A 27,950-nucleotide genomic window follows, 5' to 3' on the forward strand; every position below is an offset into this window, starting at 1 on the left:
TTTTTTCAATTTATTTATCTAATAGTTCAAAAATATATAGCCTAAAGCGTGTCGTAAGTGTAGGGTTTTTTTTTATTAAAGAAAGAATTATTCATAAATATACTGTGATAGCTGGCATCCTACGCCAAGAAGTAGCGTTTGTTTATGCTTTATTATATTAGTATAGAGTATAGATGAAACATAGAGTAGTTACAGATTCCAGAGATGATCATATAAATAGTGTGCGAGCATCTACATCGTGGTGAATATGTAAAGTAGGTAATTACTTCGCTCGACTTTGCTTTGAGATTGTTTGTTTTTAAAATAAGGTCAAGTTTTGTTTGACCTTGCGGGACGTCGGGTTGGAATTTTATTATAGGCTCAAATACTTCAAACCATTTTAACTACAATGCCCATATTGTTAACCTATTAATTGTAAGAAGGATGACAATCTATATCTATACTTTTATAATAAAGCGTAAACACACACTTCTTTGTTGCCTAAGATGTCAGCAATTACAGCATATTTTTGAATAATTCTTCATTTAATAAAAAGTCCTACACTTACGCCATGCTTTAAGTTATATATTTTCACGCCATTAAACTTAGGGGATAAATATTTTGTATAAAAACCCTAATGTGGGAAAGAGACCTTAAGTTGCTGCCAACATCAAGAAAGAAAGATTGCTAAGGTTTGTCATGTCATGTCATTTTGACATTTGCTATTGATAATTTTACAAATAAACATTTTCATAATTTGATACAGTTGAAGCCGTACGGGAACAGCTAGTGTGTTAGTAAAATTTAACAGATTCAATCGTGATATTTTATTCTAATTTCATTAAATGTTTTTGTATAAAACTAAATACGTCGATCAAAAAGTCTAAGTAAAGTCTGGAAAATTTGTCACAAGTTAATATTATTCATTGAATAAGTTTTTATCAAAGATGATTTATTTATACGGCAAGAAAATAATGTCAAGTGTTATACTTAAAGAAATCTATTTTAAGGTTTATCATGAATAACTAAAGCCACTTGTAAAAGCCGTGATTTTCCACTGCTGCTAAACTTGTGCTATCCCTCTCATTTCCTTTTGAGAAAAAGAGATAACATGAAGGTCGTAGAAAGTTTTTATATGTACATCCGTCTTTTATCTTATAGTATCATCTTTTCCTTATCATCCTTGTTTGTATCCAACACTGAAGTCAAAAAGGATGAGGTTACCAATTCATTTATATTTGTTTTGGTCAGACTTTTTGTAACTATAAGAATAAGCTGCCCCTAATGAGATGGGAAAACCTGGAATCAGATAGAAATAGTACAATAAAAGTGAAAATAACACATCGTTATTTCATTTCAAGAAATCTTCGCATGTAAACATGTTGACAGAAATAACAGAAAACTCTTTCCTCGTATCAATAAACTACGCTTAACAATTTATTTTATTATTCTGATAAAAAAAAAAACAATTCACGTTAGTAAAGTACCAAAATTCTACTCATTCTTTATAAGTGAAGAAAATATTTTTATAGATAATTGTATGTCAAGTAAAAATCAATAATCAAATTATAGTAAAACTTATGAAATTTCGGGGTTATAGCAGACGCGACAAACTTTATTTAAGACTAGCATTGCTTGCGACTTCGCCCGTGTGAAATAATAAAAATATAGCCTATGTAAAGACTTTTTATAATCGTTAGTAGTATTTAACAGACAAATCTTTCTGTCATGTACTAATGTGTTTTATATTCTCATATTTCTTATGTTCATAATTTACCCGACGTGCTTACGGTGAAGTAAAACATCGTGATACTTTCACATATCTACGAAGAGATTTATAAATTGTGTGTAGTCTCGCAATGGGTCAGCGTGGTTGACTATGTCTTAGTCATCCCTTAGGATAAGCTTTCATCTGCTTACTTCGTGCATATTCGAGCAAAGATGTTAAAGCGGGCACTACCACTTTGAGATAATTGGTCTTTACTGTGCGATTATTTTTCCATGACATTTACAAAGAAAACAAACTTATAAAACTCCTAGTTACGAGGTTGCCGTACTGAAGTAAAAGTCAGTTTTGCAACATAATAATTTACTTTCCATCGATTTAATATTGTTCAAGAATTCAATGAAAACTTTAATTAAATTTTCATCTGACTTCATAAAAATTCTTGCCGAGCTTTTCTTTCAGAAGTAATAGGGAAAACGAACGTAAATTGAATTTGTTTTTGTTATAGTCTAGCAAACGAAATTAATAATCGACGCTTGAGATTGTTTCGAAAGTTGTTTTAATTGCTTACTTTGTATGAAAGAGAACATTCTTTGTACATTAACTATACTCTGTAATATATTATGTATACCTAAAGCATTTTTCAAATACTCGTTCCACAGTCAAATGTATTAAAAATATTTTATACTAGCTGTTGCTCGCTACTTCGTCCGCGTGAAGTTAAAGAATACAGCCTATGTTTCTCACAGATAAATTACCTTTATAACGATAAAAGAATTTTTAAAATCGACCCAGAAGTTTTTGAGTTATTTCGATACATACAAAAATACAAATCTTTCCTCTTTATAACATTAGTATAGATATATATTATATTTACATACAAAGTTCGTTAACTAATAGGCAATATTCATAGATTTATTTTTACGGAGAAAATCTTTGTCTAAAAATACAGTCTTATCTAGATCCAACTGAAAATAAATAGGTCGTAAAATGCAGATGACGTCAAAGGAAATTATAGACCGACCAGTTATCTGACCCGGGTTAAAAGTCAATAAATTATAATAACTTACTACCTACTAACTGGACCTAACTGCATTGTGACCATACAATGACATTACACCAAAATTGGTAGGAAATAAACGTCCTTGACTATAACATGAGTGAAAATATTGCAGTTTCCTTGAATATTATGAAAATTAACTATATGATCAACATAAAACAAACATTCACTAGATTGCTTTATAAATATTAATAGCTTAATATACTTTAAGGATAGATTTATACAACACCAATATCATACAATATTAGAAGTGTAGGCATTCGATGACCATCAACTTGAAGGACAAATTTTGTATAATACAGGGTAAGGTTTTACTATAATTTATTTAATTGCCTTAACGTCTTATAAGGCAGTTTTATACTCTATTTTAACACAACTGTCGAATTGTTCAGTTAAAACTGTCAGAATTGATCATAGCACGGTTTATGTACTAGCTTTCGCCCGCGCCTCCGTCCGCGTGGTTAAAAAAGTGTGTAGCCTATGTGTTTTATAGACTATTCTTTACGTCTATGTCAAATTTCGTCGATATCCATTTAGCCGTTTAGGCTACAAACTCTAACAAACATCCATACATTTAAACTTTCATTTATAATTTTAGTAAGATTTATTACTTTTGAAATCAGAAGGTACTTGCATGCAAGAACTTGCCGTGTCGCTAAATATCATTACCATTATCCCAGGAGTAAATCCAGCTGGATTCGATCTCTGGACTGGAATAATGTAAATTGGGAATCATTTTCTTACATCTTGAATTAATACGAGGGCAGGATGTCGTTTAAGTTAGCCGACATTTGGTTTTTTTTTATAATAAAAGGGGGGCAAACGAGCGGCGAGAACACCGAGGTGGTCAGCGACGCCCATGAACATCCGCAACACCAGAGGAACTACAGATGCGTTGCCGGCCTTTGAGGAAATGATAGGCTCGCTTCTTGAAGGACCCTAAGTCGTATTGGTTTGGAAATACCGCCGAGGACAGACCGTTCCACAACGCGGCTGTGCGGGGCAGAAAGTTCCGCGAAAACCGCACGGTTGTCGAATGCCAGCCATCGAGGTGGTGAGGATGGTACTTGGCGGTCTGTCGTGTCGTCCGATGACGAAACTCGGCGGCAGGAATCGTTCCAAACAACTCCTCGGAACACTCCCCTTGGTAAATGCGGTAAAACATGCAGAGGGAACTGACGTCCCTCCGCAAGGCCACCAGGATCTAGCCGATCGGTAAGAGCTCGGTCGGTGACGATTCGAGTCGCTCTCCGTTGTATGCGGTCAAATGGAAGAAGCTGGTATTGGGGTGCTCCCGCCCAGAGGTGCAAGCAGTACTCCATGTAGGGCCGAACTTGCGCCTTATAGAGTTGAAGGCGGTGGCCCGGCTGGAAATACTGCTTCGCCCTACTGAGCACATCCAGCTTTTTGGAAGCCAGCTTGGCCTTGCCTTCCAGATGACCCCGAAACTGAACGTCACTCGATATGTCAACGCCGAGATTACCGATACTGGCTGAGGCAACCAGGGGAGTGTTCTGAAACCGGAGATTGACGACAAAGGGATCTTTTTTAATAAAGGAGATAGATAATTGAGTCTTGCTAGTTGTAGACTTATGGGGTTACTAGCTTTCGCCCGCAACTCCGGCCGCGTGGAATTAAAAAAAAAAACCAAGTAGTGTATGTGTTCTTCCAGACTATCCTCCACATCCTTACCAAATTTCATCGAAATCGGTTCAGCCGTTTAGGCTACAAACTCTAACAAACATTTATAATATTAGTATGATAGGCGATTCACAATCACCATAAAGCCACCGTACAAAAAAAAATAAAACTGTTTTTACCTATGTATAAACAAAAGATTTACAATATCTTGATGTGATATTACATAATTTGAGTTAAACACAAAGCCAATTATAGCGGAATACACAATGCAAATGGCATTTCTGATAATTGCTTTGAATACGGATTCAATGGATCGAAATAACGACGTGATGGCGAAGCGAATAGTGCATGACCCTAATTAACAATGCACGTACTGTAACACAGGTCAAACGTGCTTGTAACAAACGTATAATGTTGTACCAATTACCAATATTAACTAGCTTTCACCCGCGACTCCGTTTGTGTAGAATTAAAAAAACAAAAGTGGGTAGTATGTGTTCTTCCAGACTATAATCTACAGCCGTTTAGGATACAAACTCTAACATCCATCCATCTAAACTTTCGCATTTATAATATTAGTATAAAATGATAATAAAGGAAATATTGTTCTGTATCCATTTTGTAATGTCACCTACTTTTTTCAGGATACCTTATCACCATGCCAGAAGACTTACAACGAGACGAGACTTACAACTCATTAGTGCCCAATGTCTTTGACAAAAAAATACACTAATAACGAAATATTCTCATAAAACAATTCACTAAAAAGGTAACGAAATAATTTCTTGAGTATGTAAACCTCCCTTATTGTAGCTGTTATGTCTATATTGTACAATTTTTATTACTTCGATGTCGGTGTCAGCCAAGGTATACAGTGATATTTCTACATAATGCTTTCTACTTTTACAGACACCTGCGTTTAGGAAGTTGGTCAAAAAGTGTCTCAAGATCCTTCTCTGACTGTAGCTGTCTTTTGTTTCATTATCTATGTCTAATGAGATTTCATATATATTCTGATAGAAATAACGATTACAGTTTCATAACGGACAATTATATATCAATTGAGAATCAAAACAACTAACAAATGTGTTAACTATGATGATTTTCATTAAGAAACTATTAATTGTTACTTTTCTAAGTAATAATTTGTTCAGTCGTTATTTTTAACTTAATCCGATTAGACAGGCAGCCACTGGCTTTGAAAATATTCCATCAAGTCTTTCAGTTCCATAAATATAAGCATGAAATAAATTAATCTCGAGAATTTATTACGACTTTTCATGGAATTTTTTTTTCTTCCTTTACAATACACCAAATAGAATTCCTTTCAATTAAAATTTTTACCTTATTTTATATCTGGTGGCTCGTACTGATAAGACATTATTCAAAATAAATCGAGTTAACTCCTTTACCATTTTTGTTTCGTCGGCCATCTTGTATTTATATTAAAAAATCATGTAACGTGTAAAGAGAGACAGCGCAAACTAATATTTATTATACTAACTATTAACTGTACAAAATAAATGCAGACTAAATAGACTTCAATACATGTGTTCGCTATTAAATAAGCGCACCAGTAAGGGAGCATGAATATCCTCCCGCAAGGAATCTAAATTAATAAATCTTACCTATGATGTTAGCAGCATATTTATATTTTATAGTAAAATGTTGTAAACGATCTATATAAAGAGTTAAATAGTGATGCGACCGTTATTCATAAACATCTCCAACAAGATATCGATATATTGGATGTGGTGGGAAGTGGTTTATAATAATTTACCTACGGATTTAACATAAACTGTATCTAAAATGTATAAGTACAGAAACTGTTAGTGTCATCAAAGTAAAACCTATCAAGATAGCGCGTTAAATTGAAGAGACGATAATGAGAAGAAATAAAATCGGAACATTATTAAACCAAAATACGTCAAGGCAAATAAATTGTTATGACATCTTAGTAAATGTAATGTGAAAGACCGTCCCGTCTAGGTTACAAGCGTGCTTTGTATTATAGGGATGATTATAATATCGATAGTCGATATCTTAAGTTGCGGTACATCACTATTGCATACCACGTGGTGACGTGATTGTAAATTATAAACTGATCTTAGTATCAGTGTCCTGCGAAAGGGCTGCGCGAGCGCACGAGCGCACAAGTTGACGTTTTACAAATAAAGATGGCGTTAATTAAATTGGTACTATGTTTATACACATTGGGAATAATCGGGACCCAGGGCTCAAATCCTGTAGTTAGGGTAGCCCATGGTGTGCTTCAGGGTTCTTGGAAAGTCTCTACTAATGGAAGAAATTACGCCAGCTTCGAAGGTATCCCTTACGCTCGTCCACCTATCGGCAAATACCGCTTCAGGGTAAGTTAATTTTGTTACACTTAACTTTGCAACTGTTTGTATCAATAATTTCAATTTCTGAAGAAAACCATACTTCATACTATCATACTAATATTATAAATGTAAAAGTTTAAATGTATGAATGGATGGATGGATGGATGTTTGTTAAAGTTTGTAGCCTAAACGGCTGAACGGATTTCGATGAAAGTTGGTATAGAGATAGAGGATAGCCTGGAAGAACACATAGGCAGCTTTTGTTTTTTTTTGTAACTTACATACTTACATATGTATTACACTTCGTAGATTTTTATTTCAATCTAACAAAGCTGAATTTATTTATGAAAGTACATAACTTTAATAAATTGGGGTTCAGACTTTTCCATGAAGTATTTTATGTTTATGAAATATCTTACAATATTGAGATGAATCTTACAAATGAAGGTATATTCTTAAAAAAATATTCTTTAGAACATTTTCAACATTTACTTGAGAGGTATAAAACACCCGTATTTTGTAGAATATATATTGTACATAATCATTCGTAATCATTCTTTCATCTCTTTCATCCATGTCTATCTTAAAGCCGGTTTCCCAGCTTCTTTAACCATTCGTTAGTGTTTTTGGTTTTTTAACTTATGAAATCCTCATAATTTGCGATGTTATTATTCATATTTAAATATCGTTATAGTATTTGGTATATGTGACTGCGAACAGAGTCGCAGGAAAAGCGTTGGCTACAAAGATATTAAAAAAATATACCGATGAAGCATAGTTAACACTTTTCTTGAGACATTTTTCACATGAACCATTAACGCTATCTATTGATAGGTCCTCAAAACCACATAGCAATGTAATCAATTGTATTGAAATTAATTACTAATAGGAGCCATTACAACATACTAATACTAATTTTATAAATGCGAAAGTTTAGATGGATGTATGGATGGATGTTTGTTAGAGTTTGTAGCCTAAACGGCTGAACGGATTTCGATGAAATTTGGTATAAATGTAGAGGATAGACTGGAAGAACACATAGGCTACTCTCTTTTGTTTTTTTTTTAATTCCACGCGGACGGAGTTTCGAGCGAAAGCTAGTACAATTTAAATGTTTACATAACACTGTTTATTTGATAAAGAAGATGGAGCTTATCATAATTTTATTAAATGTTTTATAACATTTCAAAACAAAGACATAAGGTGGCACTAAACCTGACAACTAACATAGTACCTATCAAAGAAGTTACCGGTGAAATAATGTAGTTAACAGTCTGGTCTATATATTTCTTAAATATCTTTGGTTGGCTACAAGTGACGTAGGCGAACAGTTAAGATTACTCGCGTGCAATCTATTAATTCACGTTACATTGAAACAGTAACTAATAGACTACATCTTATCTCGTAGTCAAGGCCTGCTATACAAAAACACGATTATTTAACTTTGTAGTATTCTACGGTTATAGAATATAACGAGCTGTCGCCCGTAAACTTCGTTATTTTTTTAAAAAGTCATCTATCACTTTCCCTCGTGCATCTTCCTTCTACCAGCTATCTTTTATTCAAAGTCCCGTCAAAATCGGACCACCATTTATGCTATTTTGACAGGGCAGATTTAAAGTATCGGCCCAGCCGTTTTAAAGATTACCCGGAATACACGCGTTTTGTAAGCAGACAGAAAGACAGAGAAGCAAATTTTTTTTTGCGATTTTCGTTATCAACGACGCAATAGATCATTTTCTCTACCTACGTAACAAACTAACTAATTAAAAACAATATTTTGTTATAACACAACAGAAGCGAATACTCTGTATGCAAATTACTGAAACGGCAATACATTCCTAATTAGATGCTGTTTACAATACAATGTAAATTAATGGTGAATTGTTATTTAGTAAAATAACGGGACAATGCGGAACAAATGTAATTCATTACATCACACATAGTTTTAATGTTTTTTAACCAAACGTTTGTTTTATAAGATCAGAATATAACCAAAACCATATACGCCCAGTTTTAACTGAAAATAAAAATAATCTAAAATCTACTAAAAACATGAAATCTATTAAACAAAAATCAGTACGGATATCATATGTTCATGATTGAAAAGTGTTGATTTGATCAATTTTGTTAATATTGCCCAGTTCACACTATTCCAGTCCAGCAACCGATGTGCTCAACTGGAATAATGTAAAATGGACATAAAGTATAAAACTCTATTATTTCAGGAACCGCAGCAAATGAAGCCCTGGCTGGGTGTGTGGGACGCCACCAAGCCACTATCAGAATGTCTCCAATACGATCCTTTTGTAAAGAAAGTCTCAGGTTAGAATTTGAATTTTATTGTTTGTGAAGAATTCGTTGGGAGCACTAATGTAGCTGTCAAAGAGGACATTCGGCCGCATACTGAATGCACATTTAAATATGTAAAGCGTCTTAAGCACACCTGAAACTAAACTATCGCACAACTGTTTAGTCGCGTTTTGATTCCTATAAGCAAATATGGAGGTGCGCACATTACTCGATCTTTAGTTTTGTAACTAAACAGTTGAATGGGCTGCAAAACAATCGACTATCCTACAATAATTGTGCTATAGTTTAAAAGGTGTGCTTCCGCTCTAAAACTTCAAATTAAAACTTTGACGTCTGACAGATTGTAAGTAGTGACTGCTTTAACATCCTAGCACTGCAGGGCCGGCACGCCCAGTGTAATATCATGACCACACAGAAGACAGGCGTCAAATGGAAGCAATTCCGTGTTTCGTCTGATGAAAGTGGTGCCGGAGGCCTAGTTTACGTCCCTTTCTCTTTGCCACCCTTTTCTTAGAAGGAGAGGTTGGGAAGAGGAGGTGGATTTGACGGTGGAGAAGATGCATAGGAAGTGGAAATATCCTCTTTATGTGCGTCTCCTTCTCCATTGTATAAGGTTAGGCAACGCATCTGCAATTGCGGATGTCTATGGGCAGCGGTCGCTTCGCCATTTTGGCGGTTTCAGGTGGCCGCTTGCTCGTTTGCCACCTTATATTATAAAAAAAAGCGGTTTCAGATTCGTTTCAGTATTCAGGAGAGTTTATATTAAAAGTGTAAATACACTCATTGACGTCACTATTAAAATGACCAATCATTTGGTGTGTTATAAAGTAAAAAAGTGTGAACCATTTTATATTCAAGAAAGTCAATTAAACTTAGATTTAGGTTTTAGGTTTCAGTCGTGATTTTATGAGTTTTTTATCTTTGTAATGTTGCAGGTAGCGAGAACTGCCTGTATTTGAATGTACACACTCCAAAGCCAAACGCCGCAGCACTCCTCCCCGTACTGGTGTTCATTCACGGCGGGGCTTTCATGTACGGCGCGGGCGGACTCTATGACGCCTCGCACTTTATGGACAGGGACATAATTGTCGTTACATTCAACTATAGATTAGGCCCATTAGGTCAGTTAAAAATGCGTGCAACAAAACTAAGAAAATTTCTATTCAATGAAAAAAAAACATAAGTTACATTAAGTACGAAAAATCCTTCAAAAAAGCCTTTGTTTCTAGGATTCCTGAGCACGGGTGATGATGTGATACCCGGTAATGCCGGCTTGAAGGACCAGTCCTTTGCGTTGCAATGGGTGAAGAGTAATATAATGATGTTTGGTGGCAACCCTGACAGCGTCACGTTAACGGGCTGCTCCGCTGGCGGCGCTAGTGTGCACTACCACTATCTTTCACCTATGTCTAGAGGTAAATTGTTTTAAACATTATTTTTACATCTGTACTAGTTTTATTAGCAAATATATATTTCTACGGAAACCTTTATTCTTACTAATAATATAAATGCGAAAGTTTAGATGGATGGATGTTTGTTAGAGTTTGTAGCCTAAACGGCTAAACGAATCTCGATGAAATTTGGCATAGATGTATAGGATAGTCTGGAAGGCTATTTATTTTTAAAATCCACGCGGATGGAGTCGCGGGCGAAAGCTAGTAATAAATAATTCTTAAAACTAATAAGTTTTCTAACCTATAAAATTGAGGAAATATGTCTCAAACACTTAACTCAATGCATTCCATTATATTATTGTCAGTATATCAAAACGTAATCGTAGTTATTTTAATATGATAACAAAAAATAATAAGCCAACTCTGTAATTCAACCGTAAATAAATAATTAAAACGTCAAGAAACCAAAACCATAAGTAAAGTAATTAAAAAAACATTGCTAATATCATTTGCTTAACATTTATTATTTATTTTGTAGTCAAAATTATCTTATAAGATTGACACATGCTAAAAATAAGGTTGTATAAAAAAACAACTGAAGTTATACAAAAGGCTCTCTGTAAGAGCGGGCGAACCACTTTGACTAAACTATCGCACAACTGTAATACGATTGTCAATTGTTCCTCAGCCAATTCATCTGATTAGTTGCACAATTTAAAATCGAGTAGTGTAAGCTCACAGGAATCAAAGCGTGACTAAACAGTTTTACGATAGTTTAGTAAAAGGTGTGCGCGCTTTAATAGTTACGTTTAGGGCCTAGATATAGCTGTATAATTTATTCAAGCAAATATTTGGATAAACCTGTAGCCCAGCTTTGTTATTCCATTTTATCTGTCTTAACATGACTCTTGTCTGTTAAACTGTTAAACATTTAATAACAAACAACCACTGACATTTTCCACTGCGTTTAGATTAAGAGATAGTTATATTTATTTTAATAAAATATATGAAGTGAGTACGATATAAGTGTTTACTCTGTGTTTCCATACATGTACACTTGTATTCAATTTTTGATGTTGGTTTTCGCAGCCAAAAGATACTTAGTCCTCATCCTTTATCTAAAGGTAATAAAAGGGGTCTAAACTTGTTACAACACAAGTATCATGACAATGAAAACACCGTAATGTGAAGCCGCCAGCTGCAAAGCATGACAAAAAAGAGCATCATATTGCGATAAATTAACAAATGAGTGAATTCAAAAGTGACCATTGTTATCTCGAAGAGTAGGACTGTGATTACCCTCTGTAGAGAAAAAGGGATATAATATTGCGACAAGTAGATAAATACGATAGTCATACTGTCGTCAGCTATCACAGTTATCTCTGCACACAAACAAACATTGTGCTCGGAATAACCAGTTCACCTTCACCTGGAGAGGTTATGAAAATAATTACTCACGCCTTGTTTGTTAACAAATAATTGCAGTAGTAAACATTTATAAAAGTTTATCGCCTGGTAACATAAGAGAGTGAAACTCTTAATTCTTATGTCCTGATGACTCTTATGTCCTAATTCAACCCTGCACAGATAGGTGCCAAGTGGACAAACATAATAACATCCCACTGGTACCTTAAATCACGAGCGACCATAAGTAAATGAAATGATAATGTAAAATGCTTTATTGTTTATTGGTGACTGCCTCCTGTGGTAGGTGGAAACCTGTGTTATAGGAAGCAGTACCTTCTCTTAATCTAAATTTAATTAACAGGTACTTTTTGTGCATGAGTATTAGTGTGTGGTGTGTGTATGTGTTAGTGTTTGTATGTATGTATGGTATAATGGTATTACACTTTTTTTTTTCAGACACGTTTCACAGAGGCATAGCATTCAGCGGTTCTGCGTTTGCGTCGTGGACGCATGCTGTGAAGGCTGGTCAAAAAGCGCGCAGCCTGGCTGCCGTAGTGGGTTGCCCTACCGGAAATACGCGGGAGATGGCCGACTGTCTGCGATATCGACCCGCTGAGGTCGTCGTCAACGGACAGGTTGAAATGTTTGTGAGTATCAAACGAATCATACTTAGCATATTAAAAACAACTACATTATGGTGGTCGCTAGGGTTGGTAAGCTGCCCCCACTTAATTTAGCCAAGATCATCGGCTGGTGACTCCTACGAGCTAAATGAGATACGGATAACTAACTTGTGATCTTACAAATATTAGAAATGTGAAAGTTTGGATGGATAGATCCATGTTTCTTAGATTTTGTAGCCTAAATGGCTGAACAGATCTCGATCAAATTTGAAATTTTGCATAGATTTCTCCTCCCTTAAAGGCGAGCAGCTGATCTGCAGTTCCCTTGGCTTTACGGATGTTCATGAGCGTCGGATCATTTAATAAGCGATCTGCAGCTCTTTTCCTATAAAAAAAAGATGTAGAATACAATCTAGAAGACCACATAAGCTACTTCATAAGCTAGTAACGTCATGTTTCTTCAGCCATATTTCTACCTTAAATTTTAGAAGAGGTACTTAGCTTTACATTAATTAAGAGACCTACCAATGCATTCAAAGACTAAAGTATAGTAATTAGTAAAATTAATAAGAAACTTGTTGTAACAGGAGTGGAAGGTAAACTTGTTCACGCCGTTCACGCCGACACACGAGGCGCCGAGCGCGAAGTACCCGTTCCTTACGCAGTACCCGTACCACGTGGCCAGAGCTGGTGGTGTACAGAAACTGCCTCTTATTACCTCCGTCACCTCCGAAGAGGGACTGTACCCCGCTGCAGGTAACTTAATATCTTAAATTTTGTAGTAACTTATGTCTGTAACTCTTGATTATTGTGCATGTCTTTGGCCTAAGCTATGTAGTCAGCAACGCTAACATTGCTGCACCCGTAGATATGCACCTCGGTATACAAGATTATTATACGGCTGATTCATGTGTGGGGAAATTAAGAGCGGGCGCACACTTTTGACTAAACTATCGCACAAAAGTTGTGCGATTGTTGATTGCTTTTCAGACAACTCAACTGTTTAATTACACATCAAACACATCTAAAAATCGAGTAGTTTGCGAACCTCCATATAAGCTCATAGAAATTAAAGCGCGACTAAACACTTGTGCGATATTTGAGTCAAAGGTGTGCACGCGTTCTTAATCTAATAGACGTGGGCTTGCGTGAATAGCATGCTAGATGTTACGTGTATTAGTTACAGCAGTTAAAACAATACAGAATTGTGATTATTCTGTTTCCCAGTTTATCAAACCGATCCCACGATCCTGAAAGAGTTGGACTCCCGCTGGGAGCAACTGGCGAGCAATATATTTGAATACAACGATACCTTGCCGTTGCAACTGCGTAGCGCTGTTGCTGAGAAGATCAGACAACATTACTTCGCTGGCAAGTCAGTCGGACAGGACACGTTTGATCGATTAGTACAGGTCAGAATAGATTTAACCCTGACATTCTGTTTCATATATGTTCCCGAATTATATTTAAGATATTTTTTAAATCTTTAATCGGAGGAGGAGTTATTTTTATTTTTAAAAAGACATACCAAACCCATAGTACTGCTGTTAGTAATTATGAAACGAGCTGGTATAATCGTACAGCCGCGGTTTAAGATATAAAAGGGAAAAGTAGTAAAACCTATAGATGTGATTAAGAAAAAAAGAAAAAAGCTCGCAAATGTAAACCTGTCTCTTGAGTTGTTCCTTCTTAAGTTTTGTATTTTCCTTTGCAGGCTTTAGGCGACCGTCTGTTCGTGGCTGACGTAGGCAGGCTGGCGCAAACTCACGCCAGTTCCGGACAGCCCACATATCTGTACCGGTACTCGTTCCGGGGAGATCTGAGCTTATCCAACCTTATGGCACAAAACGACAAAAACTATGGTAATCTCTTTTTATATTTAAACGAGCTGTTGCCCGCGACTTCGTACGCGTGGTATTATAAAACATACAAACTATAAAAATTACAAAAAGCTACGTAACCCTCGGGAACCGGACATTTCTCGGGGATGAAGCTTATCCCATGTGTACTCCAGACTTTGTTTTAGATATGAAAATGTGCCAAATTTCAATAAGATATGTTGAACCGTTGCAGAATGATCGAGTAAACATTAAAAAATTAAATTAATGAATCCCACGGGAACCGTAACTATTCCAGGTATAAAAAGTAGCCTATGTGTTCTTCCACACTATGCTCTAAACCTATGCCAAATTTCATGGAGATCCGTTCAGCCGTTTAGGCTACAAACGCTAACAAACATCCATCCATCCATCCATCCATCTATCCATCCATCCATCTAAACTTTCGCATTTATAATATTAGTAAGATTTAATATGTCCAATATCACTTATATATCCATATTGTCACTTTAAATTAAACCAAAGAGTGTTGAAAAGTAATCTTTGTAAGCCACCATTAACGAAGATTCACATAACCGTAAAAGATCCACTTCTAATAATGTAATTAACATCCATAAAAGTTATTAACTCATTTACTTTTATATTCTCCAATGTTTTCTCATTTCATGTCCAGGTGTGAGCCACGCGGACGACGTGATGTTAGTCTTCAAGTTCATAGGTAGCTCGGACTCGCCAGCAGACGTGCAAATGAGGAATATACTTCTCGATATGATCTACAGCTATGCGTCAACCGGGTAAGTAACCATAATATTTAATGTTACCGTGTATTCGTCTACTCATCGTCAACTAGGCATCGCACCTTGCATCACAACTTCCACGGTGCGGCGTTTACTCGCAGCCGCTTCTGTCACCAACTTTTTTGCAAAATATAATGTTATTGCCGCGTACACAAGTTACAGCACGCAGTCCCCGGGGCATTGACGTTGCCGGGTAAATGTGCATTAGGTGAATCCGCGTTAATCTTTGAACTTGATAATTGGTGCCTGAATAAGAAATGCAAGCAATATTGAACTACTAATAGTTTGCTATTACTTTTATTTCTTTACATTGGATTAAGTAAAATTAATTTATGTTGTTTTTTCAGTGTACCAACTATAAAGAATGGACCGCAATGGCAAACCGTAGCCCCAGGATCTCCAGAACTGAACTACTTAGAGATCGCGTCTCCAACTGATGTCACAATGAAATCGAGTTCCGATTTCGGCAACCGCTCCTTCTGGGATAACCTAGGATTTGTTGAGAACCAAAACTACAACATATACATAAAAGATGAGCTGTAATTAATTTTCATATTATACTTAGAGTTATATTTATGTTACTATAAATAATATTAATTCAATCTATCTTCTTTTATCTATATGTTTATGTATACTGATTGCTTAATTATTTTAAGTAAAACTTTTATTACAATTTCTACTTTTATTATCCTTCAAAGTTGTATTAATTATTTGGGAGCGGCTTTCAATTTCTTAGTACATATATTATATGTTGGTCTCATACGCAGGTAAGTAGAGGCTAGATATAATAAGTAAACGCGTCCAGAGCTAGTACCGATCCGGCGTTGTGCCGACAACTCTCCAGACTCACAAATAGTAAGGTTGTAATCATGGGCATCGCCAGAGCACCGGGGGCGGGCAGAATCGAAAAAATATATGCTAAAATAAAATAAACACCTGGACACCCACAGAGATAACTCAAAAACATTTGTAAGTTGTTCATTAAAAAAATATTTCAAATTCCTATCCCTCCCTCCCCTTTGACCATAGTCTGGCGACGCCCATGGTTATAGTATTCTAATTTTGGTAACCTCAGTGTATTTTCTCATGCACCAAAAAAATCGGCCAACGACCTCTATTAGGGTAAATATAAATTATAAAGAAAAAGGTCGCTCAAGGTCTTGAAGTATATGGTAATACTAATCGTTATTACTATTATGACAAGAATTGTTGCTTAATAAAAGACCTAATTTAATCAAGGAACTGATTAAATTATATCACAGTCTATTTTAATCGGTTATGATAGATCAGAATCGATTAAATTTTACATATGTTTGTGTCTAACGCACATTAGCCTTGCCTATTCTTGCCTACGTCTGATGACTCAACACAGCTGATGTAATTGTTTCCTTACGCCAAACACATTTTTTATACAGGTACAAAGATCACCAGAAAACAATACATTGGCTCAGTGACAGAACAATCTAGAATCTATTTTAGTTTTAGTAAAACTAGTGGTCGCCTATTTGTCGAAATACTCATAATTAAATTTTTGGATGACAAATGTTTCTTAAAAAGGAGCAGTTTCTCTTCTGCATACATCTGTCTTTTATCGAGACTATTTTGAGTCGTTCTAGAGATATGTAGTAACTAATATCCATCCATTCACCCTTAACTTTCGCCTTTATAATCTTATGTTTTTAATATCTTTAACGTATAAATTATAACACGGCTAAACTCACGTGATAACATTCGGTGTAGGCACCGACAGTTTCGAACCCGTTGGGGGTCCTTCCTTCTTTAGCCGTGTTATAATTTATATAGTATAATGTCTCACGAAAGTTTTAATAAGTTAATCTTTAACGTGTTTTTACATTAAATATATAAAAATGAAAAAAAATCGATTAATTACTAATCTTACTAATATAAATGCGTAAGTTTAGATGAAGCCTAAACTGCTGAACGGATTTCAATGAAATTTTGTATAGACGAGGATAGTCTGGAAGAACACAGGCTACTTCCTTCTTCCTACTTCCCTTGTTTTTTTAATTCCATGCGGATGGAGTCGCGGGCGAAAGCTAGTATTCTAATAATGTTATTGATTTTATTTCCTCAGAACTTTATCTACAGTTTTAATCACAAGAGTTAATGAGTCATACACCTAAATGCAAACATTTTGGTGAAATCAGCATGATTGTACAATAATGATGCAATATTGATATTTTGTGACAGGGTGAAGAAGTAAGAAAATACTTGCCTCTTAATGACACAGAAAGGATTACTGCACAGTTCAACAGTACTAAGCTGCAATTAGTAGATATTCAACAATTTTGTAGAAACCTTTAAGTAAACGTTGATGTCTTATTATTTATAAACAATGGAATGCAAGCATTATATGAACATTGAAATAAAACAATATTTACAATAGAAAATACAAATTTATTCTACATTCCCTTTTACACCTCACTCCCTTTCCCTTCAATAAAATATCAAGCAAAGTACAACTATGCATATAAAGTCTCTATTATGCAATACATTTAGCAAAAATTAAAACAGTTAAAATGAAGCCACAAACCATTGATTCAACAAATTAAATTTTAGAAATATAAATGGACTAGTGTATAGGAAAGTGTGGTTAAAAATTTAAACATGAAATGCAAAACAGCAGAAAATATCGAAAAGTGCTTAAACTTTGATAAATTTGCAAAACATAGATAACATTAGTCACATATTATATTTTTACCAGATTAACAAAAGGTAAATTTCTTATGGACTTTGTTCTGCCAAGATAATATAAGATATACTACATTTCTGGTAAAATAAACAGTATCCAAATAGGATATATTGGAATAAAAACTAAATCTATACAAACACAAAATAGGAAACACACAAGCATTCAAAACAATACAACTTCAGCCTTTTGTTATAAATAACTAACAAGAGAAAGAAAAATAATTAACACCATGACAAAAGCACAAGTTATAGTTACAATGTTTTTTAATAAGTAAACTCTTGAAGAGCAAGTGCCAATCTGCCGTTGTCTACACAACTACCCAGTCTCACAAATAGTAAGGTTATAAACAAATGTTTTTTTTTTAATTTGTTCCACATCTAAAGTTTAACAATACAAGAAAAAACATTCTATTAAAGATGTTTAAATATTACATTTTCCTATAAAAGTGAACTTGCTAGGCAAGGTGGCACAGACCATATTAAGTTAGAATACAAGTAACTTAAGGTTATACATGTCTTTTAAGCAAATATCAGATGTTATTATCAATCTTGATTCATATATTTACTCATCTTTCTTGTCACCGCTTGCAACAGTTATTTTCTTCTGCAGTATGCTGTGCTCCTCAGCAAGACGATCATATTCTCTGTTCAAACTCTCAGCTTGAGATTTTACAGCTTCCTTGTCCTTTTTCTCTTTAGCTAAGTCTTTCTCCAGTTGAGATACTTGAGACTTCAGTTCCTCGATTTCCTTCTTATTCTTCTCGTCTCCTGATCCCTGTTGGTCTAGAAGGGACCTCGCAGCAACAGTAGCGCTTTGCGCTTGACGGAAGTTGGCCTCAGATGTAGCAAGCACAGTCGCCAATTCGGATATCAGTTGAACAAGACGACGAATTACAATAAGCAAGAACAACGCGAATCCGGAGATATAGAAGTTCCTCTGTGCACGGAATAAACGCATATTACCTTGCATTTCGGCATCCAGATGTTGATGTTCTGATGATTCCAAGCTTGAATACTTTTGCATTTCCCGAATAGCATCTAGCAGACATAGTACCAACACTCCAATTAGAATAAGGAAGTAAATAGACGCTTGCCCGCTGATGTAAGCCAAAAACTTTGACTTGAAGAACCTTTGCCATTTCGAAGGACTTGCTATCGGCAATGTTAGCAAAAGCACAAAGGCTATTTCGGCGTATAGAAATGATGCAATTATTGTCCACTGAAGACTCATATTGACTTTTTTATTTTTGATGTTGAAATATGCACTTAACTTGTGTACCTTACACAAGAATGACGAGAACCTATTGAATTAAAATTGCAAATCTACCGACTCGAAAATATCCGTGACTCATTAAAAGACAAAGTCAAATATGACATATGACGTGTTCCTATCAAAACAATGTGAATGTAATATGCCACTTTTTAAATTAACACCCGTGTTATTTTCAATGGATAAATACATGCCTGCAAGCTAGCTTGCTAAATTAAACGAATTTTTTAAGACAAGTACTGTTAAGTTTTTCAATTGTTTTTTTTAATAGATAGAAGCTGCAAACGAGAAACTTGCCGGGAAAAAAAAACAAATGTCAAATTGACAAATGACAATTCAACCAAACTTTGACGTCATTTATAAAATTTAACAAAAAATATTTTATTTCAAAGCAGTTTCGAGACAAAACAAACGAAAACTATAAAAATCGATTAACTTTACAATGGCAGATCCTAAATATGAAAACCTGCCTGGTATCGTAAGTGTATTCACCGCTTTTTGATTCATAAAAATCAATTTTGACTTTACTAATGGTGAGTAATTTCTTAGGCTTACGACCAACCTGATGTGTACGAAACTGGCGATCTCCCGGAGGCTGACCAACCTGAACCATTCGAGGAAGAGGAAAATGAGAATATTGAACAACTACATCTCTCTGTGAAGGATTCCTTCAACAAGTTTAAAGGGAAATTTCTTACTGGAAATGTTGATTTCTCTGATAGACTAAGTAGAAAAACAAGAATCGGTTACAGGTAGGCCTATTAAAATCGTACAATTTACTGTTGATAAACTAAGCAACATTTGAATATTCATAATTTGTTAGGGCTGGTGAATGGGAATTGGCAGCAGAAGGTGAGCCTGAGACTGTACTTGAGCGGTACAACAGGCTGCGCTGTGAGTTCTCAGAGCTTCTGGAACAAGTTACAGAGCAGAAAGATAAAGCCACTGAAAGTGAAAAGGTATTCTATATAATTTCATACATCTACAATATTTAATACTTCATATCTTAAAACGGAAAAAAGATAAAAGTGTGTATCCTTTTATAATCTTTTTAGGATGAACATATTAAGCTGGCAGCTCACATAAATTCTACAAAGAAACTTCTTGAAGAGTTGAAGTTAGAAGAAGGGGAACAGATAGATCCTAAAGCTGAAAAACTGAAGTAAGATTTGACTTGTCTTTTATTTGTGTTCTTTTAGCAATAGATTTAACTATACTGTGGTTTTAGTTGCTTTTTATTCAATAAAAATATATCAACCTTTTTCTAAGTTTGGTCAATTTTATTGATATGTTCATATTTTATATTAATTCATTTTATGCTTTAACTTCCAGAGAATATTTAGCAACAAATGCTAAGAAGAATGCAGGTGAGGTTGTGACAGCGCAGCTCAAACTGAAACCGGAGGTAAACTTGGCACAGACCACACGAATTGCACAACTTGAATACAGGTAATGATTGTAAAATGCAGACTATGCTCGTAATTCTCAAACAATGCTTTATTACATTCCTAACATTTTGTTTTAAGTGTTTTTGGAATAACATGAATTTTTAATTAAGATTACACAAACTGGAGCAAGCTGCTGGAGTAAGAGATGAAGAAGCTTTCAGAAAACTTCAAATTGCAACTGGAGAGGTAATGTACAAATAACCATGTTTACCAACTGGCATTTCCATGGCATGAAAATTATAGTGACATTCAGCCATAATAACCTGGAGATCAGCTCACAGTTAGCAAGGGTGAAGCTTAGTGGACCAGTTAGCAATCAGCACAATTTAAACTGGCTTAGAGGCTTGTTATCAAGTTACCAAAATGTTCATGGATTAGCTCCATAGTTATAGTGCAATCACATTGAGTTTTGAGCTAGTAATTCAGGCAAATCTGAACTAAAAAGTTCAAGGCTACATTTCATTCGGTTCAGAACTGATAACCCATATTTAGTGACTGAAAATGTGTATCAGGCGACACTGTGCGGTGCGGCGGCGACCCTAGCTGCGCGCGCGGCGTTACTACGGCCGGCAGAGCTCGCGGCGGCAGACGCGCGCATTGCTGCACTGCTCGCCAACCTTGACACCCTGCGAACTGCACTTAAACCTGCCAACCCTGAACTGGAGGCCAAGGTAGGCCAAATACAGATATCTTACAAATCAAGGAGTCTCTTATTTTCTTAATATGATTACGGAATTTAGACCTATAGTATGTAACTGTACTTTTGAAGACAGAATTTATATTATGCAGGTAAATGAGCTACACAAGCTGCTCCAACAAGTTGATGGTGTATCACATGCTGAGATACTTGAGCGAATTGAGGCACTTGAAGCTTTACACAACCATGGTAATCACTCAATATTCTCTTTTTAATTTCTGTAGTTTAATGATCTTTGTTATGTCTCCTTAGCAAAGAGTTAGAATAAGAAATATGTTTAGCTTGATAATGTGAACACTATGCTTGATCGTCCTGGCCCACATGAAGCAGGCAGACCTTCATGGGCAGTCAATACACTAGCCCCAAAATAAGTAATAATATGCTACATATAGTTCTATACACCACAATCTTGTAAGTCTGACCAGAAATATAACAAAAACGAAATAGATACGAGAAAAAAATAAAGAACTTATCAGATTGTGCTTTAATACAGAAGTTGATTGATATACCTTCAGGCCAGGGTTTTTACATTATTCATTAAGCAACATCACTCAATTTGTATATAACCCCAAAATGGTTCTTTAAATTTTATTTCTTGTTTATAGCAAAGAACTTTGGCAAATCACTCGCCGAGTTAGAAACCCTGCAAAGTACAGTAGCAAGTGGTGTACACAATAACAAGGAGCTATTACAAGGCGTACAGGAAGTGTTTGCTCACAATGTAGATAATTTGCATAAAGAGATACGAAAACTTGATGAGAGGATCTCCAAGCTCGCTGCAGCCTGATGCTTTAATACAAATGGCAGTGGAAGTCATAGTTTATAGAATTGTCTATGTACAAGTGAATCTTAATATGCTTATATACTTATCAATAGAATTTATGAATGTTAAAGCAAATTTAAGAAATGAAACATAAGAAAATTTTGTCTTGTATGTGAATAATAAATTTAATGATTTGGAAGTAAAGTTATAATAGATACACTTGCATAGATATCACTCATAACTCACTAATGCTTACTTTTTTTCTATGGAGATTGTGTTGTGTTTGAAAATTTTCTTTGCAACTCTTTGATGTATTTATTAAATGAGTTACAATTGGCTCTTATAACTTGTTTTTTCATTAATTTTAGCACTAACTTAAGTTTAATAAATATGTTTATAATACATAACCAATGTTTTAGTTATTCTTGGCATCTATTTCTTTAAAATCTATGTCAGTTTTTCAAAAACTTATGAAAAACCCAAGACAGTATTTATGTGTAAATTATCAAGTCCCTCTACTGATCAGCATTCCAATAAATGTTATTGAAATTATTATTTTGCATGTTTATTGTCTTATTTGAATTGTAATTTTTTGCATACATGTAGTATTATGTTGATGACAGCTTTTAAGATAATAATTTAAAATAAAGCAATTATCGAACTGAAAACATGTTTTATTTATAATCTAACAAAAAAAAATACCTTTGGAAGTTTACAGTGAAGAAATGGACACCTAAGTAGGGAGAAGGGTAATGTTAAAGTATTTTTGTTCATCAGATTACTATACTAATCTTGGTAATCGCAACTTTGGTAACCATTACCACTTAAAATAGAATCTTACTAATATTATAAATGCGAAAGTTTGAATGCATAGTTGGATATTTGTTAGATGGCATCAAAGTGGATCATTGTATCTGTTATTTAACACAGATAAACATAATTTGGAAGAACACATAGGCTACTTACTAAATTTTATTATCTCGTGTAGTCGCACATAATAGCTAGTGTTAAAATAAAACAAACCTTCCATTACATAAGTAATGTATTTTTTTATGTTAAATGTACATCTTAGAACCTAAGCTTCTGGAAGAACCACTTGTTCTTCCCGCTCTTGTATCTTTCCTCGAATCGCACACGGGTGTTGAAACGGAGCTTCTTACGTTTGGCGGGGTCCTTCAGGTCCTTTGCACTTAGCTTCTCAAAACTGAAGTCTACCGAGTAACGTGTAGGCATCAAGTGATTGTAGTTTACAACCTGGAATTCAAAGTTTGATTTTATTTTTTGTGGTTTCAAAAAATCATTTTAGATTTAAGTTGTTACAAATAAATTCAAGATAAAGTTGTTACAAACAAGATCCCAAAGGAAATTTGATGTTTTTATGCCACAAAATAATTGACAAATTTAAAACTGTAGAACTAGAGTATAGTTGTTTTCTAAGTTTATACATAACCTCTACTATAGATTAAAAAGGCAAATTCCTTGGAGGTTACTGATTTGTAAATGCGAGCAAGCAACAATAACATAATTTTAGTAGCATTTGACTTTGTAATACTTATAAGTAAAAATATTTAAATTAACTTACCTTGACGAAAGGCTTTATCTTGGAGCGCTTGTGAATTTTGTTTTTGCCCATCCTCTTGTGAACTTTACGTGGGTATCTGTCAATGCCGGCGACGAAAGCGTGACCGTATGGCTTTTCTGATGTGCCCTCGTCGTAGTTCTTCACTACGATGGCTTTGCGGCCTGCGTACCGGCCACTGAGGACCAGCACCACTTTACCTGGCTTCATTATCTTACCCATCTTGGATGGATCTGAAAGACACGAGAACTAACCTTCAAACTCCGATGTCATAAATGTATACAAAACAAGAAGTTTCAATCCACTGAATATTAAAATAACATCACTTTAAACTTGGATCTATAGAAAGTTATGTTACAGTTAATTCATAAAACATTAGAATTACTTCAACCATAAACACAATTCTCACTGTATTTATTTTGGGTATCAAATTTTAGGTAGAGATACCATGTAAATACGACATGGATTTATGAAATATCATTACAATTGTCACTGTAAATAGGGATTTGTTGATAAATAATAATTGCTCACTATGATTTCTTTGGATTATTTCGGAAAAATTACAAAACTCACATTCCCATATACCTGTCGACAATAAAAAGACAGCATAGGCAACTGACAGGCACAGACAAGAAATGTCATCATGGTACAGATTAATAATATGTCATGGAGTTTATTTCCAATAGCGAATTTGAAATAAAAAAAAAACATAATAATACTTCTAGCAAGTATCTAAATTTTTTTTTTATTTTGATCATAAACATCTCTTTTTCTCTACGCTAGAACACCAAAATCATGAAAAAGTGAAGAAATGTAGAATTCCCGCGACGCCTATGCCATCTAGCTAAAAGTGGCACCAATTAGTTGTTTTACAAGACTGTCTTTTTGTATTCATTGAAATCTGATCCTGTACTGGATGATTTTGAAAACTTTACCAAAAGAGAAGTCAAGCCTATTGCTCTACACATTCTGATATAAGGAATGTAAAGGGTTCCATTAAAAATTTGATGTCTGTTTATTAAAAAACCAACATTGCTTGATAATTGAGTTTAATATCAATAAAATAAGAAAATTATTTACACAAATTTTATCAAAATACAAAAATAAAACACTGTCACGTACATGTAGGTAATAACGATTTTCTGAAGAAATACTATAAATATATACATCGTCTTAGGTAACTATGTGATGCAGTACGTTTAATTTATGAACTGTATTCACCCTCCTTCACACTTTGAGCTATGAATAATGTGAAACTAAAGCTATATAACACTTACCATGGACAACTTATCTTATTGCAATTAAACGAAAATAACACTTCAATTATATATTACATCTATTATTACAGGAAGAATCCAACATATTGCAAATAACAGAGACTTGAACCATGAGTTCACACTTGTCACATGACATGTTTCAGCTGTGGAAACTCACGATAATGCTAATGTATTTCGTATGCTCTCGTGTCGTTTTCACATGCACACGTAGGGGGAAATAGTGATGGTAATCATTATTTTCATATAATTTACTTTTACAGTCAGATTTTAACCGAATTATTCATGTCGCAGCGAGATATGCAAAAAAAAAAGTTAATTTTAAATGTCAGATGTTTTTTTACCTGTCATGGTCAGCAAATACGGTATTAAGTACGCATGAAATGGCGATGGACTATAAAATAAAGTCTTGGAGTTCGGAATGTGTGAATAATAGCGGCAGAATCATTTAAAAGTTAAACCAAAGAGTTAAATATTTATATAATCTCTTAATAGGCCGTATAGCTAAACAGATATATTAAGACGTTTTGTAGCAAGAAAACTAACATATACTGAGGACCTAGCACGAAAATTTGCCAGAGAGTATTCGAAATGTCTTAGACGAAAATTGTATTAGATTTGTACAGCCCCTAATGGGTATAGTACACTGACAATACTCATACAAATGTCTATGTCAAATACTTTCTCGCACTTTTCCGTGCTAGGACTCTAATACAAAGAATTTGAATCAAAACGACACACAGAACATCATTAAAACATATGAAACTTGGCTCATACAATGCAGAGATTACCCGGGGTTACTTTTTCATTGTAAGGAAAGAAAGTATACTTTGGTCTATAAGAATTGCTGCTATATAAAATAATTTACTACAAAATGTTCCAAAATAGACTTAAATGAAACATTATCCTAAGCAACTGTATGGATAGACTAAAAGAAAACCGAACAATCAGCTGTCTACTGGCACCGAAAATAAATATAAATATAAACTTTAATATACAAATAGTAACATTCACAACAACTGCTAATACAATCTATACAACTTTTTATTAAATAATTCACTTTTCATTGCGAGATATTTACAATCTTAAACTTAACGATCAGAAGAAAATCATCCCTTCTAATAAAACATATCGAACAGTAGTGAAACAGTATTAGTTACCTAACAAACCATTGTTATATGCCTAGCTATATTTATCTATCCATTATAGAAAGTCAATACAAACTATAAAAATCTACATTTACTTGTATGTACAAATTTGTAATTGTCTGATATATTTTATTAAAATACACTCTATTATAATATCTCAGTCGTCTGCAGACGAAGTAAATTTCTTAGTTTAAATCTACATACAGAGTGTCACCAAACATTTGTCTATGGTACAGTCAGCTGCACAAATATTTATAGATTTACAATACTTGTAATGGCCTTTATTTTCTAAAATATATATCACATATCGATTAAATAGTTGCTGCGTCTTGATTCGCGTTTAAATAAAAATTATAATAAATATAGCCTATAACACTCAGTGACAAAGTAACTATTTCATGGTGAAAGAATTTTTGAAAGTAGCCCAGTAGTTTTTGAGTTATTTCAAGACATACAAAAATACAAATCTTACCTTTTTATAAGATTAGTATATCATGTAATCATGGTCAGAATCATATGGAAATGCATATACTTTATTTGCTTTATTAAAACTAGTATCTATAGCTTGGTAAATGTACACATATTTATGTAGCTGACTGTACAACAGATAAACACTTTTTAAACTAAAACATCCTAAGTACTTTTCTCATGGACCATTGGATAACAAATTCGGAACGATGAGATCTTGGGCCAAAATGTTTTTTCCAACAGAAAAGGTCAATCAACTTAGCCCTTCAATAAGCCGAATTAAAAATCCCATCAGTGAATCTAAAAAATAAGTTATCAAAAATACCATTTACAACCTTTAAACTTCAACCCTTACGTATCAAAATCAGAACCTTCTGGAAACCAATATATCTATTTTTCCTCCACGTACCATGTTCAATGCCACCAAATTGAGATTTTACTTTAGTACAAGAAAATATTGCAAAAACAATCTTGTACAAGACCATAAATCTTGCACATCAACATATCTTGCATATAGCATTCTATTGACATGCAACATTTGCTATATGTTAAACAATATTTATGCCTAGCTACAAACCACATAGATGCCATAAACAGTAAACGTAACATGTCAAAGTAAAGTCAGATTTTTATCTATATACTGTCAACATTAATATTATAAATGCTTTTTGGTGAAAAACTTAAATGCTTTATGGTTAAATTAAATCTTTGTCAAAACAGAGGGTGCATTAAATTCTTCTATAAACAATTTAGGAACTGAAATGCAATAAATTTTAAACTACCCTCAATCTACTGAATATTTGGCACTTTTTTCATTGGTTTCATGTTCTACTACTTCTCAATTTCTATTAAATAGGTATTATCAATATTTTATCCCTTAGATGGATCAAGAAGTAGAAAAACCACACCAAAGCAACCTCTAAACCTTTGCATTTGCAGTTAAATTCCAGCTAAAAGAAAATTGAGGCATTTTCACCAGTCTGTCCCGCGACAACATGGTCCAATACATTCTTACAAGTCATTTAATTAACCCATTCAACATCATTGAGGTGCTATCTATTATATACTTACAATATACTCGTTAGTTGAGACATTGTGTCTTTAGTCTCGGACTATAAGCATTTTATATTAAATTTGTATATATGTAAAGATGTATTTTTAAACAAATCTTATACTACAAGGAAACCTTTCAATTTTTATACACAAAATGCTTATACTCACGCACTCGATCGTCAATACGCATTCACAACAAACAGCAGTGATAATATTTACATTCAAACTCCACAAAGTATCAACGAACACGGATCACTCACAAATATACATACATATAAAAGTTTTAATTACTCGTATTGAACACTAATAACACATTATGTATTCCATCACTCGCGCGTTCGTATCGTTTGTCGTATCGAGTCCACCGGCGGCGGTGACGTCAGCGGTGACGTCAGCGGCGACGTGTGTTGTGCGTTGT

The 27,950-nt window shown here is 34.4% G+C and overlaps 4 protein-coding genes across 5 annotated transcripts; 2 read left to right on the forward strand and 2 right to left on the reverse strand.

Moving 5' to 3' along the window:
- Window positions 1-6,530: 6,530 nt before the first annotated feature.
- LOC106108866 (venom carboxylesterase-6-like) lies at window positions 6,531-17,497 on the forward strand. Its single transcript, XM_013290163.1, has 11 exons — window positions 6,531-6,775; window positions 8,977-9,073; window positions 9,997-10,182; window positions 10,291-10,476; window positions 12,319-12,509; window positions 13,073-13,241; window positions 13,713-13,897; window positions 14,200-14,347; window positions 14,997-15,117; window positions 15,468-15,659; window positions 17,332-17,497. Exons 1-11 carry the CDS (start codon window positions 6,584-6,586, stop codon window positions 17,342-17,344), a joined length of 1,680 nt encoding a protein of 559 aa, XP_013145617.1. The 5' UTR covers window positions 6,531-6,583; the 3' UTR covers window positions 17,345-17,497.
- Window positions 17,498-17,517: 20 nt separating this feature from the next.
- LOC106108868 (B-cell receptor-associated protein 31) lies at window positions 17,518-19,210 on the reverse strand. The gene has a single exon (XM_013290165.1). It carries the CDS (start codon window positions 19,061-19,063, stop codon window positions 18,395-18,397), a length of 669 nt encoding a protein of 222 aa, XP_013145619.1. The 5' UTR covers window positions 19,064-19,210; the 3' UTR covers window positions 17,518-18,394.
- Window positions 19,211-19,421: 211 nt separating this feature from the next.
- LOC106108867 (probable dynactin subunit 2) lies at window positions 19,422-22,506 on the forward strand. The gene is made up of 9 exons (XM_013290164.1): window positions 19,422-19,580; window positions 19,652-19,854; window positions 19,926-20,061; window positions 20,158-20,264; window positions 20,435-20,551; window positions 20,661-20,736; window positions 21,063-21,221; window positions 21,340-21,436; window positions 21,853-22,506. The coding sequence occupies exons 1-9, from the start codon at window positions 19,545-19,547 to the stop codon at window positions 22,032-22,034; spliced, it is 1,113 nt and encodes a 370-aa protein (XP_013145618.1). The 5' UTR covers window positions 19,422-19,544; the 3' UTR covers window positions 22,035-22,506.
- A 528-nt stretch (window positions 22,507-23,034) lies between these two features.
- Window positions 23,035-24,224, reverse strand: LOC106108869 (60S ribosomal protein L27). Of its 2 annotated transcripts, none has more exons than XM_013290167.1 (3): window positions 24,163-24,224; window positions 23,593-23,822; window positions 23,035-23,264 (listed from the first exon to the last, which is right to left on the reverse strand). In XM_013290167.1, the coding sequence occupies exons 2-3, from the start codon at window positions 23,809-23,811 to the stop codon at window positions 23,079-23,081; spliced, it is 405 nt and encodes a 134-aa protein (XP_013145621.1). In that variant the 5' UTR covers window positions 23,812-23,822; window positions 24,163-24,224; the 3' UTR covers window positions 23,035-23,078. The 2 variants fall into 2 exon arrangements, with proteins under 2 accessions (XP_013145621.1, XP_013145622.1); XM_013290168.1 differs by having other exon boundaries at window positions 24,121-24,163.
- Between the last annotated feature and the right edge of the window lie 3,726 nt (window positions 24,225-27,950).

This window comes from Papilio polytes, unplaced genomic scaffold (assembly GCF_000836215.1).
Source record: "Papilio polytes unplaced genomic scaffold, Ppol_1.0 DF821400.1, whole genome shotgun sequence".
Lineage (NCBI taxonomy): Eukaryota > Metazoa > Arthropoda > Insecta > Lepidoptera > Papilionidae > Papilio > Papilio polytes.